The sequence below is a fragment of the Oryx dammah genome, unplaced genomic scaffold (genome assembly GCF_014754425.2).
Source record: "Oryx dammah isolate SB20612 unplaced genomic scaffold, SCBI_Odam_1.1 HiC_scaffold_28, whole genome shotgun sequence".
NCBI classification, from domain to species: domain Eukaryota; kingdom Metazoa; phylum Chordata; class Mammalia; order Artiodactyla; family Bovidae; genus Oryx; species Oryx dammah.
In genome coordinates, this window is record NW_024070212.1 from 114,630,582 (window position 1) to 114,649,197 (window position 18,616).

Here is an 18,616-nt window from a genome sequence, read left to right on the forward strand (position 1 = left end):
TTATAGCCCAAAGGGAGTCTCCTCTAAACCGAGATCTATACTAAACTTCCTCAAGATGCAATCAAGAGGTATTTAGATGTGTTTACTTTTCTTTGCCCTCCACACAAACCTCAAAACCTACACTAGGAAATTTTAAAGGCAACTTACAATATACCCTGGATTACAGAATTTTGCATGAAGTTTGCTTTACTGTTGTCTTGGTACTCTAAAATTCAAAAAGTCTTTTCTTCATTGTGATATCAATAAGGGAACTGGTTAAAAAGCAAACAAACAACAAAAATGCAGACAACCCTTTCATAAGGAAAGGAGATAGTGGAAAGTCTTCAAGGACCATGTGGAAGGCTCCCAGCCCTCAGGCAGCTTGACTAGGAATGGGTAGGTACTTACAGATGGCCCTGGGTAACCGGGATCTCCCTTCTGTCCAGCTATCCCTGGAGGTCCCGAGTTTCCCTGGAAGCAGAATAAACATGTCTCAGTCGTGACAGAAAGTGGAGAATTCTCAGTTCCTACAGTTGGACGGGATAGTAGATGTGATCCTGTCCAACATCCCTCATCACCAAGAGGAATCTCTCACTTCAAGAGACCTTCAGTGTAGGGACAAGTGGCCGTAACAAAACAGAGTGCATCTCCCCAAACTCTGTTCTCTGGCAGGTCAAGGGGAGAAGATGCTGGCCTGAGACCTTTAATAAGACCACGATGGATGTGCAAGAAATCAGTAACTGACAAATCATGAGCTAACTCTTCGAATGTAAAGAACCAATCCAGTGTTTTCAAACTCCATCGTGAGTAGTAAATGATCTAGTTTGAATGTCCTCACTGAGCAAATTAACAAGATAATGATTATGAATTTAACTGTATTTTAAGCTAAAAATACCTGTGAGACACCTTTCCCTGTTTCTAGGTCACAAATTGCTAATTCAAGACTCAGTGCAATTTTAGAGGATGAGTAAATATCCTCTAGGGAGAAAAACACACAACAGAAAGTAGCTTAAGAAAGAGGAGTCTTAGCACAATGGGGAGACGAGGGAATACATGGTCTCAGCCTTGCTCGACCCGAGCCTGGAACCCTGGTGAGCACTTTGTGCATCTCATGGAATCCTGTCTGCAACATCCAGTGGGCATGACCGACTGTGTCCACACAGACTTTCAACGTCACTCATTCTGAGTCCCCTGGCGCCACGCATGGAGTGGACCGGGGGCTAGTGACCGCCGAGATGCATCGGAGGAGGGGGCCCTCAGGCCTCCCTGCAGGGCCGCATAACCAAAGGGACACAGCTCTGACTCAGCTGCAGGGGGTCAGGAGGACGTCCGTCCAGGGTGAGGGCCCCTCTGCTCCCACCCCCACAACTCCAGCCGGGCCACAGGTGAAGAAGGGTAACTCTGAAAGAAGCAGTGGAGGCTTCAGGGTTCAGGCCTGCTGCCACGAAGGTTCTGATTCTCCACCTTCAGCCAAGGGGCAGGCAAACTTACCCTTCGGCCTCTGACGCCTTTGGGTCCCGGTGGTCCGTCTGTCCCTGGCTCACCAGGATTGCCCTGGGAAGACAGCCAGGAAGAAGCACATTAAGCTCTGGAATGGCAAGTCCAACTGAGGGTCCCTGGGGACCTCCGAATCACACTTCCCAGGGCAGCCAAATGGATGTGGCTGGACTTTGACGGACTTTTCCACTGAGTTACCAGTACAGATTTAGTCTAAGGTTATTGAACTTAGAATTCACATTAATGACAGCATTATATAGATTATTGGAGAAGGAAATGGCAACCCACTCCAGTGTTCTTGCCTAGAGAATCCTGGGGATGGAGGAGCCTGGTGGGCTGCTATCCATGGGGTCGCACAGAGTCAGACACGACTGAAGCGACTTAGCATGCATGCATGTGTACAGATTATAGCATCTTAAGGTTTATATTTTATTGCAGTGTCATTTCATTTAATCCTCACAAGGGCCACACCAAGTGCATATTGTCATCTTCATCTGACTGATGAAGGAAGGTCTTAGAGAAGTTGGGTCTTTCCCAGGGTTACTCAGCGTCTGACCCACGACTAGACCCAAGACGCGGTGGCCTTCGGCCGTGCTCCCATAAGACGCACTCAAAACAATGAAGATGTCTACCCACTAGGGGAATGCTTACCTTTGGACCTGGGTATCCAGGGAATCCTCTTTCTCCCTATAAAAGATAAATAAATGACTCAATATTTGGGTCCCAACTTAAAATCATCTAACATAAATTATTCTCAAGCAGAAGAGAAATCGACCCAGTGTCACCAAGGGAAAAAGTTCACCATGTTACGATTAAATTCTGTGAGATAAATCTTTAAAACTACAACATGTCAGAGTTCAAGACTCCTCAGCAGATACATACTTTCTTGCCTCTGCGTCCTTCACTGCCAACTCCATCTCGCCCATCATCTCCCTGAAAGAATGGAAAGATGGCATTGCTGCAGGGACCCATATCAGGCGCTCCACGACCTTCTTTGTTTAAAGCCCTGAGCAGTGCGTCAGATCAACGTATCGTTCAGGGGAAAGTTCCTATACCCACCCATCCTTCAGTGTGAACTAGACTGTGTCTATAGGTGGGTGAACTTCGTGGACTACAGTGTAAAAAACTGCTACAAGCTATTGGTAATGATGCTGTTTGGATATAGAATCAAAGAGTCATGGAGCCAGGGAATCTTAGAGTCGACAGGACTCTTGAAGGTCACCTTGACCTATGGATCTATGAGTCTTTGTTGTTGGTGGTTTAGTTGCTAAGTCATGTCTGACTCTTTTTCAACCCCATGGACTGTAGCCCACCAAGCTTCTCTGTCCATGGGGCTTCCCAGGCAAGAATACTGGAGTGGGTTGCCATTTCCTTCCCAGGGGATCTTCCCAGCCCAAGGGCTGAACTCGCGTCTCCTGCATTGACAAGCAAATTCTTTACCACTGAGCCACCGGGGAAGCCCCATGAGTCTTTGATTCTACTTCAAACAAAGAACTTGGGACTCAGTCTACACCTTCCTGCGTCTTCTTTGCTCAACCCCTGCTCCCCTCTCCTGGGCGCCCCTTCCCTTCCTTCCAGGTCACGGCTCTAGATTTCCTTTCTTCCCAAAACCCGTCTCCCTGTACTCAGAGACTTGTCCCTATCACTCTCTCCTGGGGGGCTCTCCAAACTGGACACTGTTCATTATTCCAAAACAATCAGAAGAATGTACTTGAAATATACAATAATACCTCTAAAACACATGCAGAACATGCTCCTTAGTTAATTTACAGTTTTAAACAACTAAAGAGTTGTTGCCCCAAATTAATAGAGACAGAATCAAGAAGAGATGTTTTTTTCAATGATTTGAGTAGTTTTTAAAGTTTGATTTTATTTTTGCCCTCTGCTTCTGAGACTAAGTAATAGCAATGGATTTTTAAGCTGCCATTCACTACAGAGAAATTACAAACACAAGAATAATATTTTCAAGCTTTGGGATCACAGGTCAGATCAACCTGGCCCATGTATGGAGTATTTAGGTGTCATAACTCATCTTAGGAAACTCCCCAATGTGCTGGAGATATTTTTTTTTTCCTAGATAGAAATATATGTTACAACATTATTGTAAGTGAGCAGTTAGAGGATTTTTAAATATTTTTAAAATGAATTCCCAAAGTAAGAATTTCCATTCTGGGATATCTCGTTCCTTCCCTGGTGGCTCAGATGGTAAAGAACCTGGCTGCCAGTGCAGCAGACTCGGGTTCGACCCCTGGGTTAGGAAGGTCCCCTGGAGAAGGAACTGGCAACCCACCCCAGTCTTCTTGCCTGGATAATTCTATGGCAAGAGGAGCCTGGCAGGCTACAGTCCATGGGGTCGCAAAGAGTTGGACAGGAGTGAGCAAGTAACACTTTCACTTTCATATCTCATTCAAAACAAACTGTTTCAGTCTGAACTGAGATCTTATCAAAGCTCACTCCATTTTAAACCCAGGACATCTATTTCTTTACAGAAAAGCTCCATCTAGTTGGACTTGAAAAGCATTTGCAGGACCTGAAATGAAGGCGGTTCGAGGGTCAAGACACCGCCACATTCACTCCTCAGAAAAAAAAAATCTAGAAAAACTGCCTTTACTCACTACCCTTCCAATGAAATAGGAACTATTTCGAAACTCATAAGCACCAAGTTTCACTATCTTCAATCACATCCCCAGTAACATAAGCAGCAGCTTGTCTCTGCATGGAACCATCCCAAGCGGTAATGACAAAGCCCAGTCGAGCCCAAGGCCCAACTCCCTGCTCCCCGAGCATCTCAGCAGAGTCGACAGAAGCCGGGGCCCCACGCACGTGGCGACCTTACCGTCTCCCCACGAGGACCCCGGTTCCCGACGCTCCCCTTAGGTCCTGGATCTCCGGGCTCACCCTAGACATGAGAAATGGGGCTGAGACGACTCAAACTGTGGTTTCAGGGCTGTGCTTGCTCTGTATGGTGTCACTGGCAGGCTGCCACAGGCTGCTAGCTTCACCTTTTAGATTTTGAGGTCAACTGGCAGGCTGCCACAGGCTGCTAGCTTCACCTCTTAGATTTTGAGGTCAGTGAGTTTTTTACATTGCAGGGCTCATGTGTGAACTCCTGGAAGAGAATCCAGGCAGGCTGCTATGCTTGTTCTTTCCATCATTACAGCAAGGGGACAGGCTGCCAGGGAGGAGAAAGAGGCAGGCACAGGAAAGAGGGCTGCATGGAGTCAGCAGTGAAACTCCGAGGCCGCACCCAGGGCAGAGAGGCAAGGCTGAGTTGCCTGAACTCACTGTTCTCCCTGAGAAATGCTGCATCTCGGACAAAGGACAGCAGCTGTTCCCAGGGCTTGCAGACCGTCAGCCTGCATCCAGCAAGCTGCTGCTACCCAAAGCCGCCGGGCTCTGGGGCCCTTGGACCAGCTGCATGTGGCCAGCGAGGCTGCTGGCCCATCTGGAGAACACTCGGAGCATCCGGAGGCAGTCCTGGGGGCTGCCGATGTGCTCTGGGCTCCCTGAACCATCCTCATGAGCTCAGACTCAGAAAGATGCGGCAGGCCAGTAGTGGCTGGTATCCTAGCTATGCGAATACATACCAATCCACTGCTCACAGCCCATGCACACCCTCGAGCAGGGGATGGTGATGCCCCGGCCCAGCCGCTGTCAGCAGGGGTGGTGGGTGGAAGAGACCAGAGGGGAGGAGAAGGATGTGCACACCAAGCAGCTGGACAGACTGACAGACGAGGGAGCCGGGACGGGGTATTTGAGGGAGGAGCGGCTTGGCCTCCATAAACATGCGTTGCCCTTGTCCCGACAAACCTTTCTTCCAAGGGGCCCGGTTCTGCCACGTTCTCCAGGAGCACCTGCAGTTCCCCCGCTTCCCTGGAGCAGGAGGAGGGGAGAGAGGCAGTGAGACACCCACCCCTCCAAAGCCAAAGGGTCCGAATCCCACCTCCTGCAGCCCCCACCCTGCCTCTGCATGGAGGTCAGAACCTGCAGCTCTCCGCCACTTCCAGCCCTGGAGGCCCACGTGCAAACGTGCATGGAGAGGGCCTATGCCAACCTAAAGTAATGAGCGTGACCTCTTTTCACATGTGTGCACACATCCCAGGAATTAACGTTCACCTCCTGAGTCACCAACTAGGGACAACCACGCAGCTGTATACAGCATTCCCTCCTCTCGCTTTCCACACCTCCCCACAAGCACCTGATTTTACAGGTGTGGAAACCTGTACACACTCAAACGTCGAGTGAGAGAACAGATCAACAAAGGGACACGGCTCTTAAAATACAGGGCATCCCACAGAGCCCAGAAATGACCCCGCCGGGCCCAGCAAATCCGGATGGTGATGGCTGTTTGTATTGCTTGCTATTTGAAGAGTTTCACCTCACCTCTGCACCATCAAAAAAGTCTTGACTAATCAGAGCTTAAATATGTTAGGAAAAAAACACACAAGCTTTAAAAATAGGTATCTATCAGATTTCAAATTGAGGAAAGACTTCCCAAGCAAATAACGGTTCTCACAAAGTCCCTACTGCCCCTGTGAAACACTTCTGGGAGTTTACCTAACCCTAGGTCAGTTCTTCGCCGGTTTATTAGTCATGACTATTTTCTGTAATAAACAGTAGGATGGCTCCCTCAGGATCACAGCAGACCCCAGGGACACCAAAGTGTGGAGTGTGAGGGCACCCAGGCCTGTCTCAGCTACGCCAACTTGCTTCTGCTCATCATCGCTAACAGCTGAGACAGATGCTGATGTCTGCAGTGGTGGCAAGTTTAAGGACCATCTTCCTCGTCACACTTAAGGGTGGGGGAATTTCTTTACACAGAATATCAAAGTACAAAAATAATTCCCAGCAGTATGGTGTAATCTGAGCATCTTAGTAGATTCACCTGACTTCCTGAGTCCACCCTAAGACTTCTGCAGTGAGGTCCATCCTTCCTTTGCTCACCACCCACCTGGCCTATGTCCACTGGAACTTAGCCCAAGGAACCCCAAGAAAAACGGTCTCTAACTTCCTCAGGGCGGATGAGCCGGTTACTATGAGAACTGAGGTCTGTGTTGCGAAATTGTCAGGCTGAGGGGTCCCACCATCCATGAAACACAGGCTATCCATGCTGGCTGTTTAGCGAAAGAGGGATCAAGACGGACTTACCCGAGGTCCGGGAATGCCCTGTTCACCAATCAGGCCTGGAGGACCGGTGGGACCAGGCGGACCCTGAAGAAGTAAGATGTCCACGTAAGTGCTGCATGGAGGCGACCCGCCACGACCACCACAGGACCCACACAATGGGAGGTTACTCTGCACAGGAAGGAACAGCTCCCTGGTGCAGGCCACAGCATGGATAAACCTCAAACACGTGATGTTGAGTGAAGGAAGCCAGATACAAAAGGCCACCTGGTAAATGCTTCCTTTCGTATAAAAGGTTCAGAAGATGCCAGTCCACCAAGGCAGAAAGGGAATCAGTGGTTGCCAGGAGCCGGGGGGGGGGGAGGTGTGGCATGACTGCATAACGGGCACAGTGTCTCCTTGAGGGACAATAATCGTGCTTTGAAACCTGATAGAGATGCTGCTTGGGCAATGCTGGGAATGCTCTCAGTGCCCCTTCAAAAGATTAAATTTTGTGTTCAATTTTGCAAAACTGATCGTCACCTCAATTAAAAAAAAATATACGGTAAGACGTGGCTCAGTGGGGAAGAATCCGCCTGCCAATGCAGGAAACCCAAGAGACGTAGGTTTGATCTCTGGGTTGGGAAGATGCCCTGGAGGAGGAAAGAGCCATCCCCTGCAGTATCCTTGCCTGGAGAATCCCATGGCCAGAGGAGCCCGGTGGGCCACAGTCCATGGGACACGACTTAGCTGCTAAACAACAACAGCAAGACATCTGGGAACGTATCACAGGGCACGCAGGCGTGCCGGGGTACTGACCTGTGCGCCTCTGGTCCCCTGCTCTCCCACAGGGCCCTGCGGTCCAGGGCCGCCCTGGTTGCCCTTTGAGAGGAGAAAAGAGGCAGGGAGAGGTCAGCCATCTGTGCTCTGGTCACATCTGGAGGAGGGTGCAGGGAACTGTCCCAGCTTTTCTGGGGGGTCAGAAGTAACACCGCAGCTCCAGGGAGAGGCGTTGGACACGCGAAGCCAGTTGTCACTTGGCACACTTAGAATCGATTGCCCCACTCATCTCACCTTTTCCTCAAGATGACTTCATGACATGAAGCCATTTCGGCCCACACCTGTCTCAAGACAGCTGAGAGGCAGAGCCACCGAGACCAGTAAGTGGGCACATCCCCAGCAGGAGATGCCCAGGACACGGCCTCCTGCCTCCTTCCTGTTCCATCTCCTCCACCCCCCGTTCCCACGGCCACTTTCTTTCTGATAACCATTCTCACTGCATCAAGATTTTCCCAAGCCCTTGTAGAAAAGGCTAAATTCACGGAGATGGTAGGAAAGCTGCTGTTGGAGCCGCAAGCCTTGATGGCGAAAGAGCGAGTCTCTCCTAATTGCTGGGTGGGACGGGAGGGACAGCCCCTGGGAGGCCCGGCGAGTTATGCGGTGACGACACGACGGCGACGGCGACGGAGGGGCTTTACCTTAGCTCCTGCCGGTCCCCTTCGGCCAAAGCCACCCTGGGGAGAAAGCACACGACTGTGAAGGGGAGGCAGGCAGGCTGGAGGAGTGGGCACCTTCACCACACCTGCTGGGAGCCAGACCCTGAGCCTACCCGCCCGCAGGAAACTCTCATGAGTGACACCTGTCCCCTCCCCACCCCTGCCACTGAGGGAAGGCTGTGCTCCCACGCTGCCCTTGTCAATCACCTAAATGGAAATTTGAGAATGACTTCAGACCTGCCAAGCAAAACAAGGAGTCCTCGGGCTACGTGGCCCCAGCCAGTTTCAAGAAAACAGTAATGCCGACCTGGCTATTTTTCTTGCATTTTCCTAACTGGAGGGAGGTAAGACGGCAATTATAATGGAAGGAAGCCCCAGACTCTCCACACCGCCCCGGCCAACTATAACACACACTCAGTTAAGTAACGTGCCCAGAGTGCGTGTGCGTCAACCTGAAAGCCCGGCTGTCTCGGTTTGGGCTCAAGACTCAGCAGCATCTTCCCCGATGCTCCAGAAGCGACCCTTAGCTCAAACAAACGTGGGCGCACTTGCGAGTACTCCAGTAAGTCCCACCTTGTGATTCCTTCCTCTTTGATGGAAAGGTTTGGGGGTGGGCACCCATCCTGGATACCTCTTTGCGAGGTTAGGAGGTGGAATTCCAGAGCCTGTCATCAGCCAGCCTGTGACAGGCATGGCCCGTCTGCTTCCTCAACCCAAGAAGCACGTCCACTGCCCGCCGTGGACCAGCCCAGTGATATTCTGGGGCCACCGCTCTGCCGTGACTCACTGCAATGGCAGTTGCTCCAGTGAAGACCTGGGCCTCCGTCTAGGGATGAGCTGTGGACAGGTGGGAGAGGTGCAGCCAGGCCACGCCTCCCCAGGGCAGCAATCTGCTCCCTCCTCACAGAGTCACCCCTGAGTGCAACCGGAGGTCACCTGTGCTCGGGCCACAGGGACAGGAGGCAGCCCAGGAGAGGACGGCTTTCATCTCAGCGTGGGCCTCACTTGGCGAGCTCCTTACCGAAGTCCCAACTTGACCACACCGAACTCAAACCCCAAGCTCCTACCTATGCTTAGAAATACAACTGAATTCTGTGCTCATCATGGAAACAAGTTTTGGCTCTGTTCACAAAGCTGGACAGCACAACAGTGGAGTGTTTCCTCACTGCTTTCCATTGTATAGATCAACAGTATTACTCAAAATTTATACTCGAGCCTTTTAAGAGAGCAGTTTTCAAAATTTAAGTTTTCTTCTGAATGTTAAAAGCAAGGTGATGCCCACAGCATATCATCTGCTTCCAGGTAAGAGTCATTTCTTTTGAAAGCCCCCGTCAGTATGAATCCTGTCGTTTCTTTTTAAAGCCACCATCAGCAGACACCCTCGAGTGATCCAGCTGTGGATCCCACAGCCTGTGACTTCCCCGGGGGACACAGCGGAAGGGACCCCGGTCTCAACCCTCCCCACCACCGTCCCCAGCGAGATGCTGAGCAAAAACCTGTCTCAGGCACCCACCAGCACCCTGAACTGACTAAGGATTCACAAGCTTCTGGACCATCTCCTTCCAGCTAGGCGGTGCGAGCTCCGGGTACCCCCTGGGCCCTGGAAGCATTCAAATGGCTTCCCAATGATCATCCATCCCCCTCTGACCTCAGCAATTCTTCAACAAGACAAAGACGAGGCAGTGAGTGGTCTGCAACAGGCATTTCTGAAATGCCTTGGAAAAGCAACTGTGAGAAGCATTTCACTGGAAAACTGGCTCTGGTTTCACTGCTTGGCTTACAGCAGCGGAAGAACAACAAACAATTGTCAAACAAAATAAACATACACCCCATCTGCCTCCCTGCCCCAAATCCCCTCACTCTTTCTGTATTTCTGTTTGGATTTTTTAATTATTCAGTGGGATAAAGCCTGGCTGAATAGTCAAAAGCAGCAAAGATATTACTTTTTAAAGTGTCTGTTTGGTCTGTTTTGGAGAAGGGAATGGCAACCCACTCCAGTGGGAGATTCTCTCTTGCCTGGAGAATCCCATGGACAGGGGGCCCTGGCAGGCTACCGTCCATGGGGTCCCTAAAAGACGGACAGGACTGAGTGACTTAACACTTTGGTCTGTTTCGGGAGGGGAGGGAAGCAGACTGGGGATGGGTCAAGAGTAAATGATAATGACAAAGCGTATGAAGAAGCAGCAACAGGTGGCTTCCAAAATCCCTTAATTCCCCCAATAAAAGGTTGCTCAGTAGCTCTGAGTAGGAAGTCTGGCAGAGTTAGGCAAATAGTTCAAAGCCTACCCCCACAAGCCCCAAGAGACACTCACGCTCTTCCCGGGTTCTCCAGGCCCTCCAGACACCCCGTCTCTCCCAGGGAGACCCTGGCGTGGGAAAGAAAACTGATGTAAGATTCTCTGCAAAGAAGACTGTTTAACTCAAATTCTGCCCAAGACGCTGGGGGACGGGGGTGCATACAGAGAGGGCCAGTCACCCACGCCAGGGATTCCTCAGACCCAGGTGCCCTCTGCCCGCCACGAGGCTTTGGCTTGACGCACACTCTCTGGAAACATCTAGGGGGCACAAACTCTGCCCAGAAGGAGCCCCTCTTGGGAGGGGCTGTTTGGGTTCCCCTCGGAGACCCCTTCTCAAGCACGCATGCTGGCTTCCAGGCTCTCTGCTCCCGACCTCGACCTTGTACACCCACAGCCCCAAGGCCCCCATCCACAGCCCCCAGGGCTGGCGACGACCCAGCGCGAGGCTAGCCCCCCAGGCCTGCAGCGCAGGGAGGGTCTACAGCGCGGAGCACTGTACCACGGGGCCGATGTCTCCGGTTTCTCCTTTGGCTCCTCTCTGCTGGCTGTCCTGTCCTGAATTGCCCTGAAAAGAGCACAGGTGGGGAGTAAGTCACACGTGCGTATACAGAAAGCCACTGCTGCGGGGGGCCAGGGACCAAGAAAACTGCAGTGATGTCTGCAGCTCGGTGCTTCAGCCGCATCCCGTTCCGGCAACACCCATCCCGCCCGACAGAGCTTGCTGTGGGGTCAGCCATCGCTCTGAGCCCCGAATGGGGCGGGGGTGATGGCTCTTCCTCCCTGTTCCTTCTGCTGGGGAGGACGGCGGCCAGGCTCACGCTTGCCTCGTCCTGTCTGGACCCCAAGAGGCTGGCCCAGTGGTGGTCACTTGCTGACAGGTTTTATAGCCCCATAAAACAGGAAAAGCTGTAAATGCTTCTCTTTCTCTAACCCAAACTTAAAGCATCCCGAGACCACACTTTAGGGAAGCTTTTTGGGTCTTAATAAGGAGAGGCTTTGCAAAGAATTATCTTGCAGTTAGAGAGCAGAGACATCTCTAGCCACCCCAAAATTCTAAGAAAAGGACAAACTACATATTTTGCCGGCATGCTTTAAAGCAGTTTCAGTGGTGAAACCCTTCCTTTCAATCCGCCTCTCCCCACACCCCTGTTCCCCAGGCTCAAGTCCCGCGTCAGTGATGAAGAGTCAGCTCCTCTTACCGGGTCGCCTCGGATCCCGACATCACCTCTCTCCCCTTTGTCGCCTTTGGGTCCTTTGTCACCCTAAATAGAAACCACAAGCAGAGCCTGAGAATTAGTCTCACATTTTCATCTTGGCCTCAAAAGTGCATTCATCCCATCACAAATCTTAAAATGAACAATGTTCCAGCAGTGACCATTTACTCATTGGGCAGAAAGGTAAAACTACCTCCAGGCATTTCAGGTAACCCCCAAGTACTTATGGGGACCTGTGCTGTATCCGGCGCTGGGGATTTATTTCAACAAAACACACTCGGGTCTTGCCCCATGGGACATACTCTCCAAACATGAAAAGACAACGTAAATGTGTTATGACTGACAGGGGACCTAGGAGATGCCAAGAATGCATCCCAAGAAGAGGTCAGGGAAGGCCGCCCAGAGGAAGCGGTCTTATACACAATTAAAAGAAATCATCGTTGAGTGAAACATTGGTCACTTCTCCAGGACAGCCACACTATAGACACATGCTTACCCTCCTTCCTGGACTCCCTTTCTCTCCAGAAGTACCGGGCAGCCCTTTGTCACCCTGCCAAAGGCAACAATAAAATGTCAGTCCTGGCGCGATGTCTGCCAGAGACTGACGGATCAGTCACCAGCATCTTCAGGCCCCAGCGCAGTTTGGACTTAAGAGCGGAAACTCACTTACATCTTCACCATCAAGACCGTCCAGTCCAATTTCTCCTAATTCACCCTGTCAGGGGGCAAGATACACGAGTGAGTGCAAAATCTGACAGAATACTGGGGAAGTTTTAAACAGACAAAGAAAACCAGGCTGAAGTACCTTCTCTCCTGGGAATCCACGAGAGCCCTGGAAGGGAAGGGAAGAAGGAATGTGAGCTCCTTCCTGGAGGCTGGAGAGGGTAAGCCAGAGTAGGCTAAGGGCTGACCCCTCCCCATCCCCAACCCGAAGGGCGGGGTTAAAAAATTCAGTTTTAGAGATTCACTTGTGGGATAGCTTTCTCTCCATCACAAGGGGATCACAGGCTAACCTGCTTGGACCTGAGTACATGGGTGTTGTTGGCCCCCCTGGGAGCGGGGGCCTGCAGGCCAGGGGCAGGAGCGCCAAGGAGGCCCCTTTGTAGCACTGCAGTGTGGGGTCTGGTCCCTTGACATGGGCTCCCAAACTCGAGCAGATGGAGAAGATTCATCCGCCTTTGATCCAAGTATTTCACACACAGAAACTTCCAGTACGGGAGTCCTCTCCCAATCTCTGCCCGCCCCCCCCATTTCCCTCACTCCCCCCAGGTCCGCGGCTCTAAAGACTCTGGGCACCGGGCCTCTCTCTGCCCAGCCCAGGTTCTCTCTGTCCTGTCAGTACCTGCTGGTCGCTTCACATTGCCATAGGCAACTTGTCTCTCCAGCCTCAGGTTCTCTTCCCAACGCGGCCTGTGCTCCTGAACCCGCCAGGCCCGGGGCCCACCTCCATGCGAGGCAACCGGCTGCTCAGCGCTGAGCGGAGAAGCCGGGCGGGCATCCTCCTCCCCCAGGAGGTGCTGGGAGGAGCTGCCTCCTTCTGCACACGTGCGGGGCTGCAGGGGTCCCCTCCCCACACTGAGGGGCACCCACACTCCACCTTGACTCCTCTCTGCCCGGGGCAGCCCTGGAAACCTTGAGTGCCGTTCACGCCAGGAGGACCGCGCTCACCCTGTGGGGAGACACAAAGGGATTTTGCAGGTTGGACCTTCTTGTCGAGTGTGTCTACTGAGCGGGCCTCGTTGAGGAGGGCTTGCATTAGGCGGGGCTGCTGGGTGATGTGCCAGGCGGGCCTCCAGCCTCCCTGCACTGGGCCTGGAACCTGAAGATCCGTGCCCCGGAGGGAGACGGGCTGGGGCAGTCAGCAGCACAGGGCACCTTCTGGTGGGCAGAGGGTGAGCAGGCCCTGGGGGACTGCGTCTGGTGAGGCTGGGCCCCTGGAGGACCCTCAGGCTGGCTGCTCCTCATGGTGGTCCCTGCTTTCAGTTCTCCAATGAGGTCCAGGCCCAGCGCTGACACCCAGCTCTGCTGATGGGACCTTTGTGGCTTCCAGTCCTTCCAGACCTTTGTCCTTCCTGGGAGGACCTTCCAGTCCTCCCACTGGGGCTCTCTGTCCCCACCAGGAGCTCTCTATCTCCATCCCAAGGCTGGGCCTTGTTGGTTCTCAAAAACCTCTCAAGTCACCTCTGGGTCAGGTTCTGCTTCCCAAAGGCCCTGCTGCAGCTTCCACCCAGCCCCACTGGACGCCTTGGCTCCTGATAACCCAACCGCCCTCAGGGAGACTCCTCTCAAAGGGTGTCACCCCTAAAATCCTGCCGAGGTTTCCCCTGCACCCCAATCCAGCCCACTCGCCTCTCGCCTGGGTATCTGAATTTGGTAGATGCTGGGTTTGGCATCCCCGGTGGCCCTCTGTCTCCAAAGCCACTCTGTCCCCCTTCGGAGATGGAACAAGTGAAGGTCTGCACTTCATACCCACATGCTTCAGACCAGTTCCTGAAGCACAGAGCTCTGAGTCGAGTTGTTAGACAGATAGGAATTCATGGTTTTCCCAGGGGGACAGATTGGAAATGAAACAGATGAACTCCACAATTCAGTCCCAACATGTAAGGAACAAGGAGAGAATAAAGACTTAGGAAATAATGCATCGTTGACTTACAGGTCCACCTTCATCACCAGGATAACCTCGGTAGCCATCTTCTCCAGGAATGCCCTAGAACAAAGTCATCAGTTGCTTGGTTAAGAGCTGTGGTTTTCTTTGTTTCCTACTTAAGCATCTCCCTGATTCTCCTTCACGCAGCAGAGCCGTGTATTAGGCATCCCTTGAACGTGACAGCTTTCCACACATTATTTCAGTGCAATTATTCTATCAGGATCTTTAAGGCTCTTGATTTACCAAGAAATGCTGTGTGTTTCCTGTAACTTAGAAGCAAATGCAAAGAATCGTTGCTGACCATCGTAGTGAGGCTGCCAGTCAATGATGCCACTGGTCTCAACGTGGTTTTATAAGTTAAAGAAACAATGCAGAGCTGAAGCCGACGGAAAGGGAAGCAGGAGCAGACACGGGGAAGGGTCTGCCCCTGAGACCCCTGCCCTACAGTACAGCTGTTCCTGCTCCTCCCTCTCCATCTCCCCGCCATGACAGTGGAGAAATCTCAGCCAGAGCAGTGCCAGCTCTGATGCTAGTCTCGGGTGGAAAAGAGGGTAAAGCCACCTACCTTTGGCCCGATGCTGCCTATGGGCCCTCGGTCTCCTCTTTGTCCAGAGCATTTGCAGGGAATCCCACAGCAGGCTTTCTCAGCGATGTTGTCCTACCGAAACAAAAGGCAAAGTTCACCCCTCAGTAAATGCCTAGGAAAAAAGCATAGGTCTGAGGAATGTGGCATTCATAGCAAGAAATTGCATACTCCCCGTGACATTTCCTCGAAGACTTAGCCATCAGCAGGCTATGGGATGTCACAGAGTCTGAAGAGCTGCCAAAGATAATACATCCTATTCATAAAATATTCACCTAAGGCTGGGCCTTACTTCTAAAGTTTCCAGCATAGATATTCAAGCTTCAGTTGCTAAGTATAACATAGATATCTTAAAGCTGCAAAAAGCAAAGCCTAACAAACCCTTGCAGATGGCCAGGATGGAAGGGGGTTTTAGAGCAGACCATATGTCCTTCCCTGAGCCCTGGGCAGAGTCACAGAACAGGGTACCTTCCTAGACAGAAGGCCTGGGAGTGGCCATAGGGTGGAGTCCCTGCCTGAGCCACGAGCACCCCACCTCTAGTCACCAAGGCCTCCAACATCCATCAGACACCCTGGACACGACCTCCCAGCCCAGCCCCTGGCCTCATGTGGACACACCCAAGATACATTTCCACCTGCTAAACTCACGAGGGTCAATGCATTTGCTTGCAGTGAATTTCCTAGAATTTTCACGCTCTCCCAAGTCCCAAATTTGTCTACTAACCTCCTTCCACTCAAAAAAAAAAAAAAAAATCCTAACCCCAGTCCTAGGAAGAAGGCAGGAGGGAAAGAATGGGCAGAGTCACTGAATTCTGCAGTTCACTGCTGCCTCCGCCGAAAAGTCTCTGAGTTGAACGCTCAGGCCCACATCCCAAAGCCCCCAGGCTCACCTCTAACCCAGGAGTTAAACCCACCAGCTGAGAAGTTGAACTCAGGGGGATTAGGAAGCCTCATGGTCTGTCCTCATTTGCAGCAAAGGAAACTAGAAGAGAGGGCAATAGACGCCCCTTTCCACTTAGAGATGATCTTTCCTTTCCTGCCTACTCTTGTTTTCCCTGTTTCCAGCTTGGAGAGGGTTGATCTCAATGCTATGACTTCTCAGCTGTCTTACAAAGGGAAAAACGTCTCGTTAAGGGAGTAGAGGCCACTCTGAGGCAACAGCCACCTGGACACCCGTTTCCAGGTGGCCGTCTTTCCAGTCCTCAGAGAGCTCCCTTCCCAGGACTCACGTGATGGCAACAAAGCAGGTCCCTAGTGAATCAGGGAGTTAAACTGCCCACCCAGGAGTCTCTCCTCCATTTGCCTGGTGATGACGGACTGTATTATCCTGAGATGCCCCAACTTGCGGCATCTAGACCAACACGTATACAGATACACAAAACACTCACAAGCTGCTCGGCTAGTTCGTAGTCCAGGTCCAGCAAGTTCAGCCTCAGGGGCCGGTTGTACATGAATCCTCGCCCGAACTCCAGCTGCATGAGCTGCTCCAAGTTGGCGACGCGTTCGAGGCCCACCAAGATCAGAGCTCGGACACCTGCGGGGACACGTCCACTTAAGACTGCTCACGTGGGCATGTGAGAAACACAGCGCTTTCCTCCCACCTCTGTTTTTTAAAGAAAACGTCAGTATAAAAATTTGGCTTTATAGTGAGGTGGATGAAGCTAGAGCCTGTTACACAGAGGGAAGTAAGTCACAAAGAGTAAAACAGATATCACATATTAACACACATATATGAAAATGGTCCTGGTGAACCTATCTGCAGAGAAGGAATGGAGACATACAGACATAGAGAATGGACTTACAAACACAGCCAGGGAAGCAGAGGGCGTGATGAACTGAGAAAGTGGTACTGATACATACACACTCTCACGTGTAAAATAAGTGAGTGAAGTGAGTGAGGATGGCTTCCCTGGTGGCTTAGAGGTTAAAGTATCCGCCTGGAATGCGGGACACCCGGGTTCGATCCCTGGGTCGGGAAGATCCCCTGGAGAAGGAAAATGGCAACCCACTCCAGTACTCTTGCTTGGAGAATCCCATGGAGGGAGGAGCCTGGTGGGCTACAGTCCATGGGGTCGCAAAGAGTCGGACACGACTGAGCGACTTCACACAATACCTAGTGGGAAGCTGCTGTGTAACACAGGGAGCCCCGCCTGGTGCCCTGTGATGACCTACAGGGGTGGATGGGAAGGGAAAGGGAGGTTCAAGAGGGAGGGAAGACATACGTAGCTATGACTGATCTCGTGGTGGTGTACAGCAGAAACCTGCACAACACTGTCAAACAATTATCCTCCAGTTAAAAATAATAAAACAAATAAATAAAAGTTGACCTTTAACTGAAACGCATATAATCACACTATTAGCTATTCTGCAGAGTTGCAATACTAGAACTCTGGACTCCTCTGAGCAATTGTTCCCAAGATGTCAAAAACGTACACTGATGGATGCAACTATCGGAAATGACACTGTCGTTTATGACAGACGTAAATTCTCAAGTTCCGGTCCTACCTAACACAGATGTGCTGTGGGAAGAACGGAAATCCCACCCCTCCAAAATCAAATGACAGGAGCTTCTTCTCCATTGCTCTGGAGAAGCAAGCTAATAAACTGAACATTCCTGAGCTAAGTCATGCTTCCATAAATTCTTCTTAAACCTCGGATGTTAGCACTTACTTTTTCTATCATCAGTGCTATCAAATGCCAAAGCAAATGATCAAATAGTGCATCTGGTAACAGGTACCACTGCAAACTAGTCACAGTAAATTTGGGAAATATGCTTTCATTATTTTATGTTACCTTTGCTTAACATTATACTATTTTTGAGCTGTGATAACTGCAAACCAAAAACACAGTAATTCCTAATTTATACGATAAATGTATAAATGAATCAAATGTACAAATTAATCAAAACTTCATGTTATTTTGCAAAAGCATCAAGCTTTCTAGATGTTGTACCACATGAATGGGCCTAGGACACCATGGGGTCTGTGTCAGGACTTGGTCTTTGTAAGTTGGGGGGGTACTTGCTGGTTCATCCCAGGGCCTCAGGCAGGTGAAAGAGGACCAAGATGCTGGACAGAGGTGCCCGCAGGACAAGCCGCTGCCCCAGAGAGTCTGTTAGCAAACTCGCTTCTCTCCAGCCCAGCAGTACACCTGCCTCCCATTTAGAAACCCCCCAGAACCCACCTTCTTGTCGGAGTTCCTCTGATGCTCTTTGTACATCAGCCAGATCCCCATCCACTCCATCCGTAAAATGAATGACCACCTGAAGATAAAAGATGTGTGAAAACCCAGCTGAAATTAAAAATAAACATCACAGACCCTTGCAAGGAACATTAGCCAGTTCAAATCCTTCACCTCGTGGTGGAGGAAACAGGGGCCAAGGTTGAAATCCAATTACCCCCTGTTCATAGTTCCCTGATACTAGATGGGGTATAAAATAAATGGGTATGTTGCAGGGCTTGATTTATTAAAAAGCATAAGCAACAATGGAAATAAAAATTTTATCTCTTTCTCTTATTTAGGGGATGTAGCGTCACACATGCGTGTGGGGGAAGGGTGTGCATGTGTGTCATGGGCTGGACTGTGTCCCTCTGAAATTCACAGTTTGAAGTGCTGAGCCTCAGTGCTTCAGAATGTGACTGTATTTGGCAACGGGGCTTTTAAAGAGGCAATGAAGTAAATGAGGTCATCAGAGCGGGCTCCCATCCAACGTGGCCGCTGTCCTTCTAAGACGAAGCGATGGGACATAGACACAGAGAGGGGAAACCACTTGGAGAGAGAAGAGACAATGCCATCTCCAA

At 51.1% G+C, this 18,616-nt stretch overlaps 1 protein-coding gene across 10 annotated transcripts in view; it reads right to left on the bottom strand.

The window, feature by feature from the left end:
• COL6A3 (collagen type VI alpha 3 chain) overlaps positions 1–18,616 on the bottom strand; it is a 91,036-nt gene that overhangs the window by 25,193 nt on the left and 47,227 nt on the right. For all 10 annotated transcript variants that reach the window (XM_040231837.1, XM_040231838.1, XM_040231836.1 and 7 more), the window contains 20 exons: positions 18,000–18,078; positions 16,205–16,350; positions 14,799–14,891; positions 14,240–14,293; positions 13,184–13,255; positions 12,392–12,418; positions 12,257–12,301; positions 12,083–12,136; positions 11,572–11,634; positions 10,872–10,937; positions 10,388–10,441; positions 8,058–8,093; positions 7,399–7,461; positions 6,625–6,687; positions 5,287–5,349; positions 4,313–4,375; positions 2,359–2,409; positions 2,128–2,163; positions 1,471–1,533; positions 388–450 (listed from right to left, as the gene is read on the bottom strand). In XM_040231837.1, the coding sequence (XP_040087771.1) occupies positions 388–450; positions 1,471–1,533; positions 2,128–2,163; positions 2,359–2,409; positions 4,313–4,375; positions 5,287–5,349; positions 6,625–6,687; positions 7,399–7,461; positions 8,058–8,093; positions 10,388–10,441; positions 10,872–10,937; positions 11,572–11,634; positions 12,083–12,136; positions 12,257–12,301; positions 12,392–12,418; positions 13,184–13,255; positions 14,240–14,293; positions 14,799–14,891; positions 16,205–16,350; positions 18,000–18,078 (1,254 nt within the window). The remainder of the gene's footprint in view (positions 1–387; positions 451–1,470; positions 1,534–2,127; positions 2,164–2,358; positions 2,410–4,312; positions 4,376–5,286; positions 5,350–6,624; positions 6,688–7,398; positions 7,462–8,057; positions 8,094–10,387; positions 10,442–10,871; positions 10,938–11,571; positions 11,635–12,082; positions 12,137–12,256; positions 12,302–12,391; positions 12,419–13,183; positions 13,256–14,239; positions 14,294–14,798; positions 14,892–16,204; positions 16,351–17,999; positions 18,079–18,616) is intronic.